The 19,300-nt window shown below is 44.9% G+C and overlaps 2 protein-coding genes across 10 annotated transcripts in view; both read right to left on the bottom strand.

The window, feature by feature from the left end:
- Nucleotides 1-1,773, bottom strand: part of MMS19 (MMS19 cytosolic iron-sulfur assembly component) — a 93,185-nt gene extending 91,412 nt beyond the window's left edge. The window contains exons 1-2 of one of the 2 annotated variants that reach the window (XM_085864377.1): nt 1,561-1,773; nt 1,286-1,334 (exon numbers count right to left, since the gene is read on the bottom strand). In XM_085864377.1, coding sequence (XP_085720503.1) covers nt 1,286-1,334; nt 1,561-1,684 — 173 coding nt within the window. In that variant the 5' untranslated portion in view covers nt 1,685-1,773. The remainder of the gene's footprint in view (nt 1-1,285; nt 1,335-1,560) is intronic. The other variant, XM_085864378.1, reaches the window with a different exon arrangement.
- A 16,736-nt stretch (nt 1,774-18,509) lies between these two features.
- Nucleotides 18,510-19,300, bottom strand: part of DIS3L2 (DIS3 like 3'-5' exoribonuclease 2) — a 147,620-nt gene continuing 146,829 nt past the window's right edge. For all 8 annotated transcript variants that reach the window (XM_085864370.1, XM_085864371.1, XM_085864368.1 and 5 more), the window contains one exon: nt 18,510-19,300. This exon is cut by the window's right edge and continues 525 nt beyond it. The gene's annotated coding sequence lies outside the window, so the exon portion shown is untranslated.

Genomic DNA, 19,300 nt, shown 5'->3' with positions numbered 1-19,300 from the left:
AACTTCAGTGCAGGTATGCCATTACGATGCAAGAACATCTCGGAAGTCCAAGCGGTCTTCAAGATTCCATGCTGGAAAAATTGAGCAATGACAAAACAAAAAGTCCACAATTGAGTCATGACCTTAAAATTAGGTCGTCAAAAAAAATGGGTCAACCCTGCACACTTTTTCACAGTTTTCATCCCGAAAGTCCAAGCCGAACATATAGAGTTCGGAAATTGATACAGTTCGGAGACTTGGGGTTTTGGCAGTGCAGGAAAATATATATATTTTTAAATGGTCGTTTAGTGTTCCTGGGGGTCCCAAGTAACTGTGCGGTACCATTAAAAATTGGGGGTGAGACTGGCAGAAACAAACCCAACAGCAATGAGGCTTCCCTGATGCTAAATAAAGCCAGCCATCACCAACATTGAGGGGTGGGTCGTCTCCTTACCCTCCCAGGACCGGTCGACATAACATCAGCCCACAATTAATGGCACTTTATGCCCCCAGGGCAATATGTGCACCCTTTATGTCCCCGGGGCAACATGTGCACCCTTTATGTCCCCGGGGCAACATGTGCACCCTTTATGTCCCCGGGGCAACATGTGCACCCTTTATGCCCTCGGGGAAACATGTGCACCCTTTATGCCCTCGGGGCAACATGTGCACCCTTTATGCCCTAGGGGCAACATGTACACCCTTTTATGCCCTCAGGGTAACATGTACATCCTTTTATGCCCTCAGGGTAACATGTGCACCCTTTATGCCCTCAGGGCAACATGTGCACCCTTTATGCCCTCAGGGCAACATGTGCACCCTTTATGCCCTCAGGGCAACATGTGCAACCTTTATGCCCTCAGGGCAACATGTGCACCCTTTATGCCCTCAGGGCAACATGTGCACCCTTTATGCCCTCAGGGCAACATGTGCACCCTTTATGCCCTCAGGGCAACATGTGCACCCTTTATGCCCTCAGGGCAACATGTGCACCCTTTATGCCCTCAGGGCAACATGTGCACCCTTTATGCCCTCAGGGCAACATGTGCACCCTTTATGCCCTCAGGGTAACATGTGCACCCTTTATGCCCTCAGGGTAACATGTGCACCCTTTATGCCCTCAGGGTAGCATGTGCACCCTTTATGCCCTCAGGGTAGCATGTGCACCCTTTATGCCCTCAGGGTAACATGTGCACCCTTTATGCCCTCAGGGCAACATGTGCACCCTTTATACCCTGCACGTGGAAACGCTTCACCAGCGACATCGACATACATGGAGTTTGTAAAATGTCCAAAACGAACTTACCCCAAGGCATCGACAACCTGCAGTAACGACAGCCGTCCCTCTCGCAGCCCTGCACCAGGGAAACAGCAAAACACACCGCCCAAGGTTTCACATCAACATCCAAGTAAAACGACCGGGACACACCGAGGGAGACACGTCAATGTTCATTCACCGTCGGGTTACAACTGTTTACTCTCCAACAATCTCCGTCAAGGCCTCGACATCCGAACTGGTCCCTCACACGGAATGATCACTGGAGTAAAGGTGTTCACACCAAGCTAAATAAATCACCGTACCTGTACAAACAGGTAGGAGGGCCGAATGGTCTTTGTCAAGCACGAACCGCTCGCACAACGTATCGACAGGACGCTCTCCCGCCATGCCGTTCAATCGCTCGCTCCTGAATGAATCACTATTCATTCCCCTGAGAATCGTTATTCATTCACAATTCTTATTCCGACTCAACACAGGATTACAGAGAATCGTGCGCAGATTGTTTAGAATAACAAGGACGAATCAAAAATCGTTTACACGATTTAAGATCGATGTCAAAACATTACGATTTAAATACGGTGAATGACAGCCTTGCTGAAGATATCTGTTTGATACACCTCGAAACTTCATCGTTCTTAAACACAGCCTGGAATACTGCAATTACCTCGACGATGTGTGTGTATATATATATATATATATATATAGATATAAAATATATATATATTATATACATATATGTATTTATTATATATATATATATATATATTTATTATATGTATATATATATTTATTTATTATATCTACGAGTGGGTGCCCGCACGTGCGAAAAAAAAAACAAAAAAAACTTTCAAACAACCACACAGGCCGTTCCTTCGCTCTCGTAAACAACGACTGGATTGGGCATTGTGTTTATCTAATATGGAATAGGCAAAGCCGAGAAGCGAACGTAGAATTCTTCTTACATTCGATGCTGCAATTTCCGGTTACTTCGGCCTGGATTCGGGATCAGCGATCAAATTCGGGATCAGCGATCGACGCGCTGTTCTGGCACATGCTCCCATACCTGACCTGACCTGATCAAATAATGTAAATCACGATTAAAAATTATTTTTTGATGATGCAGGTGAAATGAAAGCAAGGGAAAAACCTTCGGAGTGGAGGCTTTATTTCACTTGATTGAAGCCGCTTCTACAGACACATCAGGGAATACATGTGCAGCAAGGAGTACACGTGCAGTCGATCACCGCAAAATAAATCAGCAATTAGCACGGAGTCCTGTATACTCTCAATTCTTACCATTCAACGAGCACCAAGTGAACCACCGCAGTAAATGACAATGCCCCAGGGACAATCCCACCGACCGCGCGGCATCACGGTTTTATCTGTCCCATGTGCAAGCCGCGCGACATGTGATCGCACGTCACATCCTTCAATTCATCACAGCAGGAGATATCTTTATGACCTCAACATTACCTTCACAACAACAACTACACCGCCGAGAACAGGATCTAATCTGAAAAAAAATATTACCTCAACATTACCTTCACAACAACAACTACACCGCCGAGAACAGGATCTAATCTGAAAAAAAATATTACCTCAAGATTACCTTCACAACAACAACTACACCGCCGAGAACAGGATCTAATCTGAAAAAAAATATTACCTCAACATTACCTTCACAACAACAACTACACCGCCGAGAACAGGATCTAATCTGAAAACAAATATTACCTCAACATTATCTTCACAACAACAACTACACCGCCGAGAACGGGATGTCATCTAAAAAAATAAATATGACCTCAACATTACCTTCACAACAACAACTACACCGCCGAGAACGGGATGTCATCTAAAAAAATAAATATTACCTCAACATTACCTTCACAACAACAACTACACCGCCGAGAACGGGATGTCATCTAAAAAAATAAATATTACATCAACATTACCTTCACAACAACAACTACACCGCCGAGAACGGGATCTCTTCTAAAAAAATTAATATTACCTAAACATTACCTTCACAACAACAACTACACCGCCGAGAACGGGATGTCATCTAAAAAAATAAATATTACATCAACATTACCTTCACAACACCAACTACACCGCCGAGAACGGGATCTCTTATAAAAAAAAAATAATATTACCTAAACATTACCTTCACAACAACAACTACACCGCCGAGAACAGGATGTCATCTAAAAAAATAAATATTACCTCAACATTACCTTCACAACAACAACTACACCGCCGAGAACGGGATCTCTTCTAAAAAAATTAATATTACCTCAACATTACCTACACAACAACAACGACACCGCCGAGAACGGGATCTCTTCTAAAAAAATTAATATTACCTCAACATTACCTTCACAACAACAACGACACCGCCGAGAACGGGATCTCTTCTAAAAAAATTAAAATTATCTCAACATTACCTTCACAACAACAACTACACCGCCGAGAACAGGATCTCATGTAAAAAAAAAAAAATTACCTCAACATTACCTTCACAACAACAACTACACCGCCTAGAACAGGATCACATCTAAAAAAATTAATATTACCTAAACATTACCTTCACAACAACAACTACACCGCCTAGAACAGGATCTCATCTAAAAAAATTAATATTACCTCAACATTACCTTCACAACAACTACTACACCGCCAAGAACAGGATCTCATCTAAAAAAATAAATATTATCTCAACATTACCTTCACAACAACTACTACACCGCCAAGAACAGGATCTCATCTAAAAAAATAAATATTACCTCAACATTACCTTCACAACAACTACTACACCGCCTAGAACGGGATCTCATCTAAAAAAATTAATATTACCTAAACATTACCTTCACAACAACAACTACACCGCCTAGAACAGGATCTCATCTAAAAAAATTAATATTACCTCAACATTACCTTCACAACAACTACTACACCGCCAAGAACAGGATCTCATCTAAAAAAATAAATATTATCTCAACATTACCTTCACAACAACTACTACACCGCCAAGAACAGGATCTCATCTAAAAAAATAAATATTACCTCAACATTACCTTCACAACAACTACTACACCGCCTAGAACGGGATCTCATCTAAAAAAATTAATATTACCTCAACATTACCTTCACAACGACTACTACACCGCCTAGAATGGGATCTCATCGAAAAAAATTAATATTACTGTAATGAAAGCGAGAGAAGAACCTTCAGAGTGTAGGCTTTATTCCATTTGATTGAAGCCGCTTCTACGGGCACATCAGGGGACACAGGTGCAGCAAGGAGTACATATGCAGCAATGTATACACGTGCAGTTGATCACCACAAAATAAATCAGCATAAGCACGGAGTCCGGTATACTCTCAATTCTCACCATTCAACGAGCACCAAGTGGACCGCCGCCGTAAATGTCAATGCCCCTGGGACAATCGCCCCATCCGCGCGGAGCTTGGCTTTATCTATTCCGTGCTCGAGCCGTGCGACATGTGATCGCGCTCACGACCTTCAATTCACCACATTCTCCCCGTCTTTAAAATGTAACTAGAGGCCCAACTAACGCACCATGATTACTTCAGCGCTACAGGAGTATACATTTCAAGCAGTGCGAACTATCTAAACTACAGAAGCATACATGCCAAGCAGTGAGGATTATTTTGAGTTGTAGGAGCATGGTAATGAGCATCGATATATGATGTAATGAGCATATAGGAGCATGAGCATCGAGGATGCCGATAATCCCCTTTATAGATCGAGTCGGCGAGGGGGTTTTATCCGTCGACCTCTCCGGGAGTAGATGGCGGTTTCACTTGAGGGAGGCTTCCGATCCTCTTGGTGAGCCTCGACTCGTGCCGGGGATGACTCCTCGATCGCTCTCGGGTGGAACACGGCAGCTCCGTCGCCACCGTTCCCGGGTGGAGTTCCTGGGGGGGGGGGAACACCTGGGGAGGGGATGTCAGAGGGAGGAGTGCCAGATGGTGGTGTACCTGCGGGAGGAGTACCTGAGGGAGCCAAATGGCGAACCGACACAGTGGTCTCCCTGCCATCCGGGAGTCTGACATGAGCATACTCTGGATTAGTATCGATGAGCTCGACCCCCTCCACCATGGGTTCATACTTGCTTTGTCGTACCGGGCGTTTCATGAACACTGTTCCGGGATGGGTTAGCCAGTTGGGCACCGATTGGCCGTCAACATAACGTCGCTGGTGAGTAAACATTCGTTCGTGAGGAGTCGCATTGGTGGACGTGCAGAGCAAAGAGCGAATGGAATTCAGAGCGTCGGGAAGGGTAACCTCCCACCGCTTGGGCCCCAGTCCTCTTGATTTCAACGCCAGAGTTACGGCTTTCCAAATAACTCCGTTATATCGTTCCACCTGACCATTACCCTGTGGGTTGTAACCCGTCGTTCGACTAGTTGCTATGCCGTGCTCTAATAGGAACTGTTTTAGCCCGGCCGACATGAAACACGGCCCTCTGTCTGAATGTATGTACGAAGGTTTCCCAAACATAGCGAAGAGGTCAGACAGACATTTCACGACAGTGCCCGAGGTCATATCCGAGCACGGAAATGCGAAAGGGAACCTTGAATATTCATCAACAACAGTGAATATGTATCTGTTGTCTGTCTCGGTCGGCAGGGGCCCTTTGAAGTCGATATTTAGTCTCTCGAAGGGAGAAGTGGCCTTGATCAATCTGCCAGAAGCCGCGCCATAGAATCTGGGTTTTAGTTCAGCACAAACAGGGCATGAAGCATTCATTTGTTTAATATCTTCGATAGAATAGGGAAGGTTCTGTCTGCGCACGAAATGTGCCATTCTGGTTACCCCCGGGTGGCACAGAGACACATGGAGGTCTTGCAAAGCCCGACTGATTGCCGCCGAGCAGTAGACCCGAGAGAAGGTGTCTGCAGCAGGGTTTTCCCTCCCGGGCCGGTAAACTATGTCGTAACTGTAGCAAGCTAGGTCTATCCGCCATCTCATAATTTTTTCATTCTTAATTTTCCCGTTATTTTTCCCATCAAACATGAATGCCACGGATCGTTGGTCCGTAACGAGCATGAAGTGGTTTCCCAGTAAATAATGTCTCCATTTACGCAGGGCTTCGACAATAGCGTACGCTTCTTTCTCTATTGCCGAGTGTCTCTGCTCGCTTCCAGAGAGAGTTCTCGAGAAGAACGCGACGGGTCGTCCGGACTGATTAAGCGTCGCAGCTATCGCGTGATCGGAAGCATCTGTTTCCACCACGAAGGGCACCGAGCTATCGATCGATAATACCACGGAATTACTGATATCGTCTTTGAGGTTGTGGAAAGCTGTTACAACAGCGGCATCTGGTGGAAAGTTTTTGCAATGCACTAAGGGATGTATTTTCTTGGAGTATTGGGAGATCCATCTCGCATAGTAAGCGAACATCCCGATCACCCGGCGCATTGTCTGCAGGTCCTGAGGTGGGGGTAGCTCACGAAGTGGGCGCAATCGCTCAGGATCGGGCTTAATCGTGCCGTCGGCTATCGTGTAGCTGAGAAGGTCAATCGACCTTGCCGAGAATACGCATTTCTCGTAGTTGAGAGTCAGATTATATTTTCTAGCAATGCTCAAGAATCTGTCCAGATTCATGTCATGTTCCCCCAGATCCTTACCGCACACTGTGACATTGTCCACGTAAACAAAAGTGTCTTTGAGGTTTTCATCTGAGATGATGTCGTCCATAACCAGTTGGAAGCAAGCTACTCCATTCGTGACACCGAATGGAATCCTCCTGAATTGGTAGAGGCGTCTACCTGCCTGGAACGCGGTGTAAGGTTTGTCTTCCTCTCGGATGGGAATTTGATGATAGGCGCTTCGCAAATCGATGGTGCTGAATATTTTATAATTGGCCACGCGTTCGACCATCTCGTCTATGCGCGGCAAAGGGTAGGCATCGAGTTGGGTGAAACGATTGACCGTTTGAGAGTAATCGACAACTATTCGTTTCTTATGGTTCTGATTAGCGGTGACCAACACCTGTGCGCGCCATGGCAAATCGCTCGGTTCTCTAATTCCTTCTTCCAGTAATCGCTTGGTCTCTGAAGCGATGAAGTTCATATCAGCAGTGGTATATCGTCGCGATTTGATCGCTATCGGTTTACAGTCCGGCGACAAGTTAGCAAACAGCAGGGGGGACGATACCTCTGCGGTGGACAGAGCATTTAGAATTAGACGAGGTTTGCTTCCTCCAAAGGGTATTTCGACGCTCGTGTGCTGCTTGAGGACATTATGACCTAGAATTACATCTGCGCATAAATCACGAAACACCAGTACCCTTACATCCCGATGTGTGTACCCTTTTACGTCCAATTCAACATTGCAGTACCCTCGTACGCGGGACTGTAGTGATGTGGCGGCCATGCATACCGTATTGTCTGTCGGGTGGATCTTCCATTTCCTGCCCTTCCCTAGTGAGCTGTTGACGAAACTCTCAGAGCTACCGGTATCAATCAGAGCCTCAACCATATGCCCGTTAATTCGTACGTTGATGATAGCCTTGGATAGATTCCCTGGTGAGGCTGCAGTTAGTTTCTTTTGTGAGTAGAGAGCCGCAGAAGTGGGTTTATTTCTCCTTAGAGTAGATTTACATACCCTGGCATAATGCCCTTTCTTGTCACAATTCATGCATGTGGCATCCCTGGCGGAGCATTTGTGGCGGGGGTGTCTTTTGTACCCACAAAAGCAGCATTTACCAACCGAAGTAGTTGCTGAGGAGTTTGACGAGGTCTGGGTATCCGATTCCTCGGGTTTTTCTCCATCCTCTGTGTCAGGGGTGCCCTGTGGGATTCCTTGAGTTTCCACCGTAGCGGCGTTCATTAGCAGCATCGGTGTCCCATATGACTCAGATTGCTGCTGTGCCGTATCCATTGCTCGAGCCTGGTCGGCTACCTTTTCAAGAGTGGGTTGCGCTTTCTCCAGTAAGCGTTGCCGTATGGGGGCTGACCTGAGCCCTTGGATGAACGCCTCTCTGGTCGCTTCATCTCGGTGTTCCTCGGCGGTTACGGCCCGGAAACTGCAGTCTTTTCCCAACTGCCTCAGAGCTTGCAGGAACTGATCGATGGTCTCCCCGGCTGCTTGCTTGCATGTGTTGAGAAGATGTCGTATGTACACCTCGTTCTTGCGCTTCACGTAGAGCGCCTGCAGCACGTCGATCGCTGCATCGTAGGTGTCACACTCCGAGAAGAGCCTGTATACGCCGGGCGAGACATGATTCACAAGGGCGGCCAATTTGTCGGCTCCCTCTTCGATGATGGTCAGATAGTGTGAGAAGGAACGGAACGAATGCGACCATTTCATTTCCGAGTCAGTCGTGTTTGGGTCTGCGTCGAACCTCTCCGGTTTGTAGATCTTGTCCATCGTTGGTTGAGAGAGCCGAGGGAATCAAATGGAATAAATTGTAATGAAAGCGAGAGAAAAACCTTCAGAGTGTAGGCTTTATTCCATTTGATTGAAGCCGCTTCTACGGGCACATCAGGGGATACAGGTGCAGCAAGGAGTACATATGCAGCAATGTATACACGTGCAGTTGATCACCACAAAATAAATCAGCATAAGCACGGAGTCCGGTATACTCTCAATTCTCACCATTCAACGAGCACCAAGTGGACCGCCGTCGTAAATGACAATGCCCCAGGGACAATCACCCCGACCGTGCGGAGACTTGGCTTTATCTATCCCGTGCACGAGCCGCGCGACATGTGATCGCGCGTCACGACCTTCAATTCACCACAATTACCTCAACATTACCTTCACAACGACAACTACACCGCCTAGAACAGGAACTCATCGAAAAAAAATAAATATTACCTCAACATTACCTTCACAACAACTACTACACCGCCAAGAACAGGATCTCATCTAAAAAAATAAATATTACCTCAACATTACCTTCACAACAACTACTACACCGCCAAGAACAGGATCTCATCTAAAAAAATAAATATTACCTCAACATTACCTTCACAACAACTACTACACCGCCTAGAACGGGATCTCATCTAAAAAAAATTAATATTACCTCAACATTACCTTCACAACGACTACTACACCGCCTAGAATAGGATCTCATCTAAAAAAATTAATATTACCTCAACATCACCTTCACAACAACAACTACACCGCCGAGAACAGGATCTCATCTGCAAAAATAAATATTACCTCAACATTACCTTCACAACAACTACACCACCTAGAACAGGATCTCATAAAAAAAAAAAATCCTCAACATTACCTTCACAACGACAACTACACTGCCTAGAACGGGATCTCATATAAAAAAATAAATATTACCTCAACATTACCTTCACAACAACAACTACACCGCCTAGAACAGGATCTCATCTAAAAAAATTAATATTACCTCAACATTACCTTCACAACGACAACTACACCGCCAAGAACAGGATCTCATCTGTAAAAATAAATATTACCTCAACATTACCTTCACAACAACAACTACACCACCGAGAACAGGATCTCATTTAAAAAAATAAATATTAGAAATGAACGTAGAATTCTTCTTACATTCGCTTCTGACTTTTTATGACTCATCCGAGGGACTATTTTAAAATAAATATAGATTTTGTCATTGCTACAATGAAAGGAACATCAATATCATTTTTGGGGCAGAAAAGTTACTTCTATACAAGTCATAATATAAATACTTTGTGTTTATGTGACTGCTGGGGAAGAATTAATTTTGATACTTTTTATATACAGAAATTTAATTTCTCAGTTATAGCTTCTAGAGAGAGATTCAAAAGGGATAACACTTTAACAAAACAATACTTGGAAACAATTACTTGTCAAAAGGAGCCACAAAATCATTGCAATGGATGATGAGGACAGAGGTAAAGGTGATGAAGAATTTAAACTGCGCTGGAGAGTGAGAGTGAGAGTGAGAGTGAGAGTGAGAGATAACATGCGTCGTGTACCAACGTGCAATACCTTACTCAGTCCCAAAGCCTGTTCCTTGGTCCACTCAGATCTAAAGGACATTCAGGATTTTGGAGGACCGAATTTTTGTAGGATGAGAGGGTTGCTGAGGAGTTTGCAAACAGGCTGAGTGGGTATTTGAGGGGTCTTGATGCTTTGGGGGAATTCTGAAGAGTTGCGGAGTGCCTTCAAGATCCTTGATGATGCTGGTGGATGTCTTGGAACTCACCACAGGGCAAAGAAGAATTTTGTCTCAAGGGACACTGGATACTATTGACCAGAGTCGCAGGGCCAGGCTTAATGGCAGAGCTGAGCTGTTCAGGGAGCTGAGGCGTAAAACTGTACGTGTTCTAACGGTACACAAGAGGCCGATGTGCGAGGAATCTGTGAAGACGTAGAGCATCACCTGTGGTCAAGTGACTCTCGTCCTGCTTACAGGGGAATTCGTGCATCGTGTTCCTCCAAGCCCGTCCCTTGGTATACTGTAGTTAGAGCAGAGGGTAGTGGGCTCATGAGAGAGGAGTCCAAGGTGAAGGCCCACTGGGCCAGCTACTTTGAGCGGTTATACCAGGCTGATCCACCAGCTGATGAGTTGGATGTCAGGGGTGTTACAATACTATGTCAGGGGTACCTATTCCTGACCCTCCAATCAACTGTGATCCGTCTTCGTTTGTGAAAACACAGGCTGTGGTGAACCGGATGAACCGGTTTGTGAGCTCCTGGGATATGTGGCATTCATGCTGAACTTCTCAAGGCTGATGGAAATGCTGTACTCATGGCATTGCATGCAGTACTGTGCTCTGTTTGGAGCACAGACATCATCCCAATGGAATTGAAGAGGGGACTTGTTATCATTCTCTGGAAAGGGAAGGGTGATCGCCAGGACTGCAACAACAACTGAGGTTGACGCTGCTCTCAGTGCCGGGCAAGGTCTTTGCTCGGATAATTCTTGATAGGGTTCACCACCATCTGCTTGAGCACCAGCGCCTGGAGCGGTCAGGCTTTACACCAAAGAGGTCAACGATTGACCATATCCTTGCTCCGGGTTCTCATCACCAACCGCAGATAATAATTTCGGCAGAGGCTGTTCGTAGCCTATGTTGATCTCTGAAAAACATTTGATTCAGTGAATCGGGATGCCCTCTGGAGGATTCTTGGTCTTCGTGGGGTGCCACCAAAACTGATCTGATGTCTGAACTCGACTCTGGTACTGAGAGTGCTGTGAGATGTGGTGTTACCATCTCTGACTTATTTCCAGTTGTTACTGGGGTTCATCAGGGGTGTGTACTGGCCCCCACACTTTTCAGTGCTTGTACGGACTGGATTCTGGGGTGGATGTTGGAGAGATCAAGCTGCGGTGCATCGTTTGGGAATGTCAAGATCTCTGACCTTGATTTTGCAGATGATGCAGTCATCTTTGCAGAGATTCTGGATATCCTTTCGGGGGCCCTTGAGGTGCTGAATGAGGAGTCGGAGCCACTGGGATTACAGGTTTCCTGGGTCAAAACTAAGATCCAGGCTTTCAATGACATATTGGATGATGCTATCCTGTCTGTACCTGTTTGTGGTGAGGATGCTGAAGTCACAGAGAGATTCACTTACCTTGGCAGTGATATTCATGTCTCTGCTGGCTGAGAGACATCTGGTTTGGGCCTGGGGAGTCATGGATTCACTGGATCATGGGGTGTGGTGCTGTCAGTACCTGTGCAGGAGGATGAAAGTCCAACTCTTCAGGTCCTTGGTGCTTCCGGTCTTGCTGTACAGATGCGAGACTTGGACTCTGACAAAGGACCTGAGATGGAGACTTAACTCCTTCGGTACCAGGCCTCTTCGGAGAATCCTTGGCTATCACTGGTCAGAATTTGTGTCCAACGAGCAGTTGCTGAGAGTGACTCAAATGAGATTTATTACCTGCATAGTCCGTGAGCGTCAGCTGTGGCTGTATGGACATGTGGCTCGTTTTCCTGACGCTGATCCTGCTCACCAGATTCTCTCAGAGAGGGAGTCTCGTGAGTGGAGGAGGCCAAGGGGCCGACCACGTGCCTCGTGGTTGCAGCAAGTTGATCGGCATCTCAAGGAGATGGGGATGGGCCAGGCATCTGCCTGGGGGATGGCTAGACGGAGGCCCCCTGGAGTACCGGCGGAAAGTGGATGCAGCGACGTGCTGCTCCAGCGCATGCTTCCATACCTGACCTGGAGGACCGACTTGATCACCTTTGACCTGTGCTGTCTGGCCTTGATTCTCAGATTATAAACATCATCTTGTCGGTTCACAGACACGTTGTTCCGTTCATGAGTACACCTGACCTTCCTTTGAAGGTGATACAAGACTCGTACTGATGTTAGTTTTGCATATATTAAAGTTCCCATGGTACCTTTCGAAAGGAGCATGCCATTGTGTACAGAACCTTGACCCGATTTCAAATTCCTGCCCTCATCGATGATGCCAAAAACATAGCTGTGTTCCATTTAAAATGCAACCAGCAGTCAGGTGCTGCACATCAATGATGGTCATGAAGACAATGGTATCAAACACAATCTCACAGAGAATCTTTTAAAACGAGAATGTTGGCCGAGTAAGGCTTCGTAATTACATTCCGATAAAGCAGGCCTGGCTGCATAGACATCTTAAAACAACTGTGCTATGGGAGCGAGATGAAGGGATGGCAACAACACTTCTTGTTTTGTCGGTGTTTATGTGCTATGCGTGGACGGAGAATGCTGATCTCGGAAGCAGCAGGAATGCAAAGATGGACAGGTAAATGCTAATGAGTTGTGACAGTTCCAATGCTAATGAAGGAAATACTCGTTGAAGGTGTCGTTCCCATAATTACGGCATTATGATGGCTGGCTGTTCCATAATTGGATTGTTGAGCCAATGCTGTTTCACCAGCAAGCTCAATGATTCCTCTTGTTTTGCTGATTGGTTAATTGTTGTCTTGTGGGCCGAGTTCCAGGCTTGTTCCACAACACCGGTCGTAATATTTCTACACAAATGCCTGCAATTGCCACCCAGAGACACATTACGGGTACCACGCAGGCAATTTCATGATGAGATGCATCGTCATGTGGCTTCCTTGTGGGAAGCTAATTTGCTTTTTGGAATGAAAATCATTTTTATGTCAAAATCAATTGAGCAGTTTTCACCCTAATTCCTGACAATTGACAGAATATCCTGTGATGCAAAAAAAAATAAAAAAAAGCACCAGTTTTATCCCACCTTCTTGGCACCATTTTGTTCATCGTCCTCATCCTTCACGACTTCAAGGATCACCGGCTTTCCGGGTATTTACATCATACGGGTGCAAAAGGCACCGTTTTTACGGCTTTGTGTGTCCCCCGTACGTCAAAGATAGAGTGAGGGAGGAAAACAAGCCACTTTGATTGAATGAATGTATTTTCATGATGTTTACCTCCACCGCCGCAGGTGGACAGGTGTTGTGTTTTCACCGCTGCTTGTTACTTGCAAAATTGAAGATTCACAAATACATTGGTTGGTCTGGTCTGTTTTTCTGTTTGTCTGTCTGTCAATCGCCCACAGGTCACATTTTTACTCCGACCTACATCAAGCTTAACCACCCGGTAGAAGCGGTTACAAGCAAGAAGAATATTGTTTTTAAGGTCAACAGATCAAAAGGTTAAAGGGCAAGGTCACATAAAATCTTTAATTTTCAACCGGTTCACTTGGTATATATTATGAACTGCACTGTATACAAGATCGAAAAAACACAGGTGGACGGTGACGCCTCGGTCAACCCATGCGAGTATGTCTAGTAATTAAACTGAGTGTGACAACGTAAAGTAATTACGTATTATTGGACCATGACTACATTCATCAATTACGGACTATTGGGATGTACCTTTTAGACCTTTACACCCCTTAAACAATTTGGCTCGAGGAAGAGTCTGGGTTGTTCCATATTCCTTCCATTTCCTAATGATAGCGCTCACCGTGCTCTTGGGAACTTTCATCACTGTAGAAACTGTTTTATAACCCTCTCCAGATCTATGCTTCCTCACAATTCTATCTCGGAGTTCTACTGACTGTGGACGATACAGTTCTACAGTGTCTGACAGTTCCATGATAGTTCTACGGACAGTTCCTTGGACTTCATGGTGGAATTTCTGCTCTGACATGCACTGTAAACTGTGGGACATTATATCGAAAGGTATATTTCCCTCTAAATCATTTCCAATCAGTTGAATTGTCCACAGGTGGACTCCAATCAAGTTGAAGAGACATCTCAAGGATGATCAAAGGAAATTGGATGCACCTGAGCTCAATTTGGAGCGTCGTATCAAAGGGGTTGAATACTTTTTGACGCAAAACATTTCAACCTTTCATTTTAAATTGATTTGTAAAAATTTCTAAAAACAAAATTCCATTTTAACATTATGGGGTATTTTGTGTGGATTAGTGACAAAAAAAGATCAGTTTAATCCATTTTAGCTCACCTGGAATCATGTGTCAGGTCAGGTCAGGCCAGATTAGATCTGTGACTTACTACAGGTATCATGTAAACCTGTACTAACTTGTTTCATGGTCGGGTTGTCAGCGACTAAACCGTCTCCCCCACCAGGTTTTTTTTTGGTGAGGAGGGTGTTTGGATATGGACACCCAGCAGGATTAAAAACGAAACCTGTCGAAGGGTGGAGGAGCTCCTTGTGAGCCAACGGCCATCCATATCGAGTGCCCAACTGTGTCTGCGGACGTCCTCCTGCAGTTGGGTTACTTATTATTAGGAGGTTGGTGGCAGGATTTGCACTCCGGCCACCGTAAAACCCTTCATTCCGCAAAACACAAAAACGCAAAAAAATATGAAAGCCCACTTTGTGGGAGTACCTCCTGCGCAGCTTCCCTTCACAGGGCAGCTCACCGGATGACGGGATTGGGGCAAAGCCTTCGAGACCCCCAATCTTTGATGATAGGAGGAAAACCACGGGGTAACATCCCTGGGTCAGATTGCGGGAGAGTGTGCCAGAGTGGTGCTGAGGTTTCATCCACCAGACGGCGGTCTCCTTGGGTTAACCTGAGGCGGTCCCTTCGGGTGGGTGCCTGGAATGTCCTATCCCGAAGAGAAGATGATCACCTGTCTCTGATATCATCTGAGCTCAAGCGTTTGGACATCGGTATTGCAGCTCTCTCTGAGGTTCGGAGACCGGATTGCGGCAAGATCATGACGGGTAGTTACACCTACGATTGGTTTGGTCACTCTGATGGTTACCATTCCCAAGGAGTTGCTGTAGCTGTGTCCAATAAGGTGCAATAGTTGCAATAATGTCCAATTGCTGTAGTTGCAATAAGGTGACTCCAATGATGATTGAGGTCACACCGGTCAACAAGCGTATTATGAGATTAAGGATTCGTCACTCCCTGGGTGTCATTTCCCTGGTCTCTGTTTATGCTCCGACTGAGGCGAGTGATCTCACCGTGAAGGATGCATTCTTTTCCACGATCAAATCTGTGGTTCATCAGTGCCCCAGAGGAGATACACTTCTTGTGTTGGGGGATTTCAATGCATCGACTGGAACTGATAGGGATGGTTATGAGACATGTGTGGTCCCCATTGGTCAGGAACTGTGAACCTGAATTGCACTAAGTTCCTTAACTTTGCAAGAAGTCTTGTCGAGAACTTCTCAAGGGTGGCCGGTTCATGGTTTCAGCACCCACAAGCTCATCGCTAGACTTGATATTCCAACGCTGGTGGTGTGGCAAAGGAGATTGACCATGTCCTCGTTGATGGTCGCTGGAGGATGATCCAGAACTGCAGGGTCTACCGGATTGCTCAGTTCCTCAATACTGACCACCGGCTTGTTGTAGCAACTCTTAAGTTGCACCTTAAATCCAGGAGAATGGTATCATCCCAGCCTAGGCTGGATGTTGGCAAGCTCAAGGATGGAGAGGGTAGCTGAGGAGTTTGCAAACAAGCTGAGTGGAGATTTGGGGGGTCTGGTTGCTTTGGGAGATCCTGAAGAGTTGTGGAGTGCCTTCAAGACCACCATTCTTGATGTTGCCGGTAGATGTCTTGGAACTCGCCATAGGGCAAGGAAGAATTTTTTTTATCTCAAGGGACACTGGATACCATTGCCCAGGGTCGCAGGGCCAGGCTGAATGGCAGAGCTGAACTGTTCAAGGAGCCGAGGCGTAAAACTGTACGTGCGCTCAGGGTGGACAAGGAGGCCTATGTGCGAGGAATCAGTGAGGGGGTAGAGCATCACCTGTTGTCGAGTGATTCTCATCCTGCTTACAGGGGAATTCGCACATTGTGTTCAATTAAGCCCATCCTTCGATGTACTGCAGTTAGAGCAGAGGGTGGTAGGCTCTTGACAGAGGAGTCCGAAGTGAAGGCCTGATGGGCCATTACTTTGAGCGGCTGTACCAGGCTGATCCACAGCTGTCGAGTTGGACATCAGGGGTGTTACAATAACTGTTGCTGACCCTCCAACCAACTGTGGTCCACCTTCGCTTGTGGAAACACGGGACTAGCCACACTCAACTTTATTTAATTCAATATCTATGGGAAAGTTCAGGCTGTGACATTGTTCTTCTTCTATCCTATGCTTCGCTCCATCTTTCTGTTCACCATTCCTGGCTCCTGTATGAGAGACAGATTACTCTTTAGCTCCAGTTAGAGAAGATCATTGAATGCCATTCGTGTATTTCCTCCACGTACGTGAAATAAAGATTCTCCTTTCATGTGCTGACCCCTGAGTAGACACTGAGTCAATCCATGACACCTCTGTATCTCTGAAACCACACCAAGGAAAAATTGAAACTTGGTACATGGCAAGTACTCCTCATGGGGCATAAGTGTGATTTTTTTTTTAATGATGGCAAAGGTGCCTTCGTTATGACATCATAATTGCAGATGTAGAATACTACGTCTGATCAGTATGAAACATTTAAAAGGTCATCAAGGGATAAAATGGTCCACAGAAAAAAAAAAAAATTTGACGATGTCATTGGTCACATAATTCGGCAGCCATATTGTTTAAAAATAAAAACACCTTCAAAACTCTTCTTCTCTGAAGTGGCTGAACAGATCGAGGCGAAACTTTACAAGTGTGACCGCCCATCTATGAGGAACAAAAGATTCACACTTATGATGTCATAGGTCACACGGTTTGGCAGACATATTGGATTGACCCTGAAGCCTCTAAAAAATCTTCTCCAGAATGGCTGGACAGATCGAGGGGAAACTTCACAGAAATGTTCACCAAGCCTTGGGTGTACAAATTTGCGAAGGAATAATTTAATAAGAATCACTTGAAAGATTCTCCTATCCAGATCCGGATCTTCACCAAAATCTAATCAATTCATCCTTGTCACACACCCAACCGATCCAGCAAGTTTCATCCAGCCTATCAGTGGGATACAAAACGTAAACTGTTCAGTTCGGCGGGGGATGCGCTCTACCCAGTGCCGTTCTCGTTTAACATGTTTATATTGCCATCAAGCTGCCCAGACAGCTTTGAGAAATGTAAACTCACATTTGAATCTTGACCCAGCGATAAACGGTCATGCTGGTATTTTTGCATTGAGCTGAAAATGTCGTACGTAGATCGTGCATCCTTTGTAGCTGTGTTAAAAAAAAAACAGTATCTGTCTGCAGCTAAATGAACTTCAGAGATACCATATCACCCATTTCAAATTCAAAAGAAGGAAAAACAATGAGACGTTTAAGAGAGTGCATCGTCCGTCATCCATCATACGATAAAAGGTACTCGGAATCCACAATCACAGGTGGCGAGGACGATGAGCCACTAAACTTCGGGTAGAAGTGAAGGGCGCATCAAAAGTTTTCGCTGTTTCGAGTGAAAAAGCTACCTGAAGTTATCCCTATTGACTCAACATCAAGTTAACTGTTTAGTCGTTTTTGCAGAATTTACAGTGGCAATTATGCCAAAGCCAACTTATAGGAAAGCAAAGTGAATTTTTTGGGGGTTAATCCACCAAACTTAAGGAAAAGTCTTCACTTTTTACTAAAAACCCCCCATAAAAACATTCCTGAACCCTAACTCTAATCCGAACGCAAACTGTGGTATGAACCACTTGCTAGCACTCCGTTAAATGGAACCACAAGCACGTATCATTGTCAGAGTAAATCTTCAGTGGGTACAGTTCCCTCGAACATCATGTGTGTTTTTTAGGTGTGGGCAGTCCACTTGACTATGTTTTAAAATTATTGTATGAATGAAGAAGGTACAATTTGAAAAAAAAAATACTACAACTCAAAGGCAAAACAATGTTCACAGAAACTCATGAATTACTTGTTGGAGTAAAACTTTACTTGACTGATATTGTGGTTAGATTTCATGTTCAGAAGGAAAGAATGCAACAATCCAGTGGAAAAGGATGTTTCAATGTAATTAAGAAGTGTTTCACAGAAAGATGGACTAATTCAATTTAAAACTTCAACACAAATGATAATAAAAGAAAACATTTCAAATGATGGACAGCTTCTTACCTTCTGGCTGGAAACGAAATCTTGGATGTTAGAATTCATTCACATTGTTTCTGTGCTTTAAAAATGATAAAATAAAAACATATTATGTTGTTCTATACACAACAGAAAAATCAAAACTGCATTTCCTTTTTTTTATGAAACAAAAACAGCTCATACTCTAACATGCAAATAAAACTTAAATTACATTGAATTTCAATATGGTGTGTACATCCCATCCCTCTACACACACACACACACACACACATATACACACACACACACACACACACACACACACACACACACACACACACACACACACACACACACACACACACACACACACACACACACACACACACACACACGGAATGAATAAAGTAAAAAGAAGATGCAAGGAAAATGCAATATAAAATTATCAAAATAAAAATTAAACCAATCCCTTTCTTGTGCCGTTACTTTTCCTTTGCACGAGGGGTGACGCCCTATCTTGTTCAGATTTCTGCAGAATCATTACGTTCTATGACATCATACTTATTACACGTTTTCTTGAAGCAAAAATGAAGTAAAAGAAAATCCCCAACCAATGTTTTACAACAAGCAAGACTAAAAGAA

This window comes from Eptatretus burgeri, chromosome 18, assembly GCF_056783735.1.
Source record: "Eptatretus burgeri isolate ZD-2024b chromosome 18, Ebu_testis_v1, whole genome shotgun sequence".
NCBI lineage: Eukaryota > Metazoa > Chordata > Myxini > Myxiniformes > Myxinidae > Eptatretus > Eptatretus burgeri.
The sequence above is the reverse complement of the archived record's forward strand: the minus strand, read 5'-3'. Positions and strand labels throughout refer to the sequence as shown.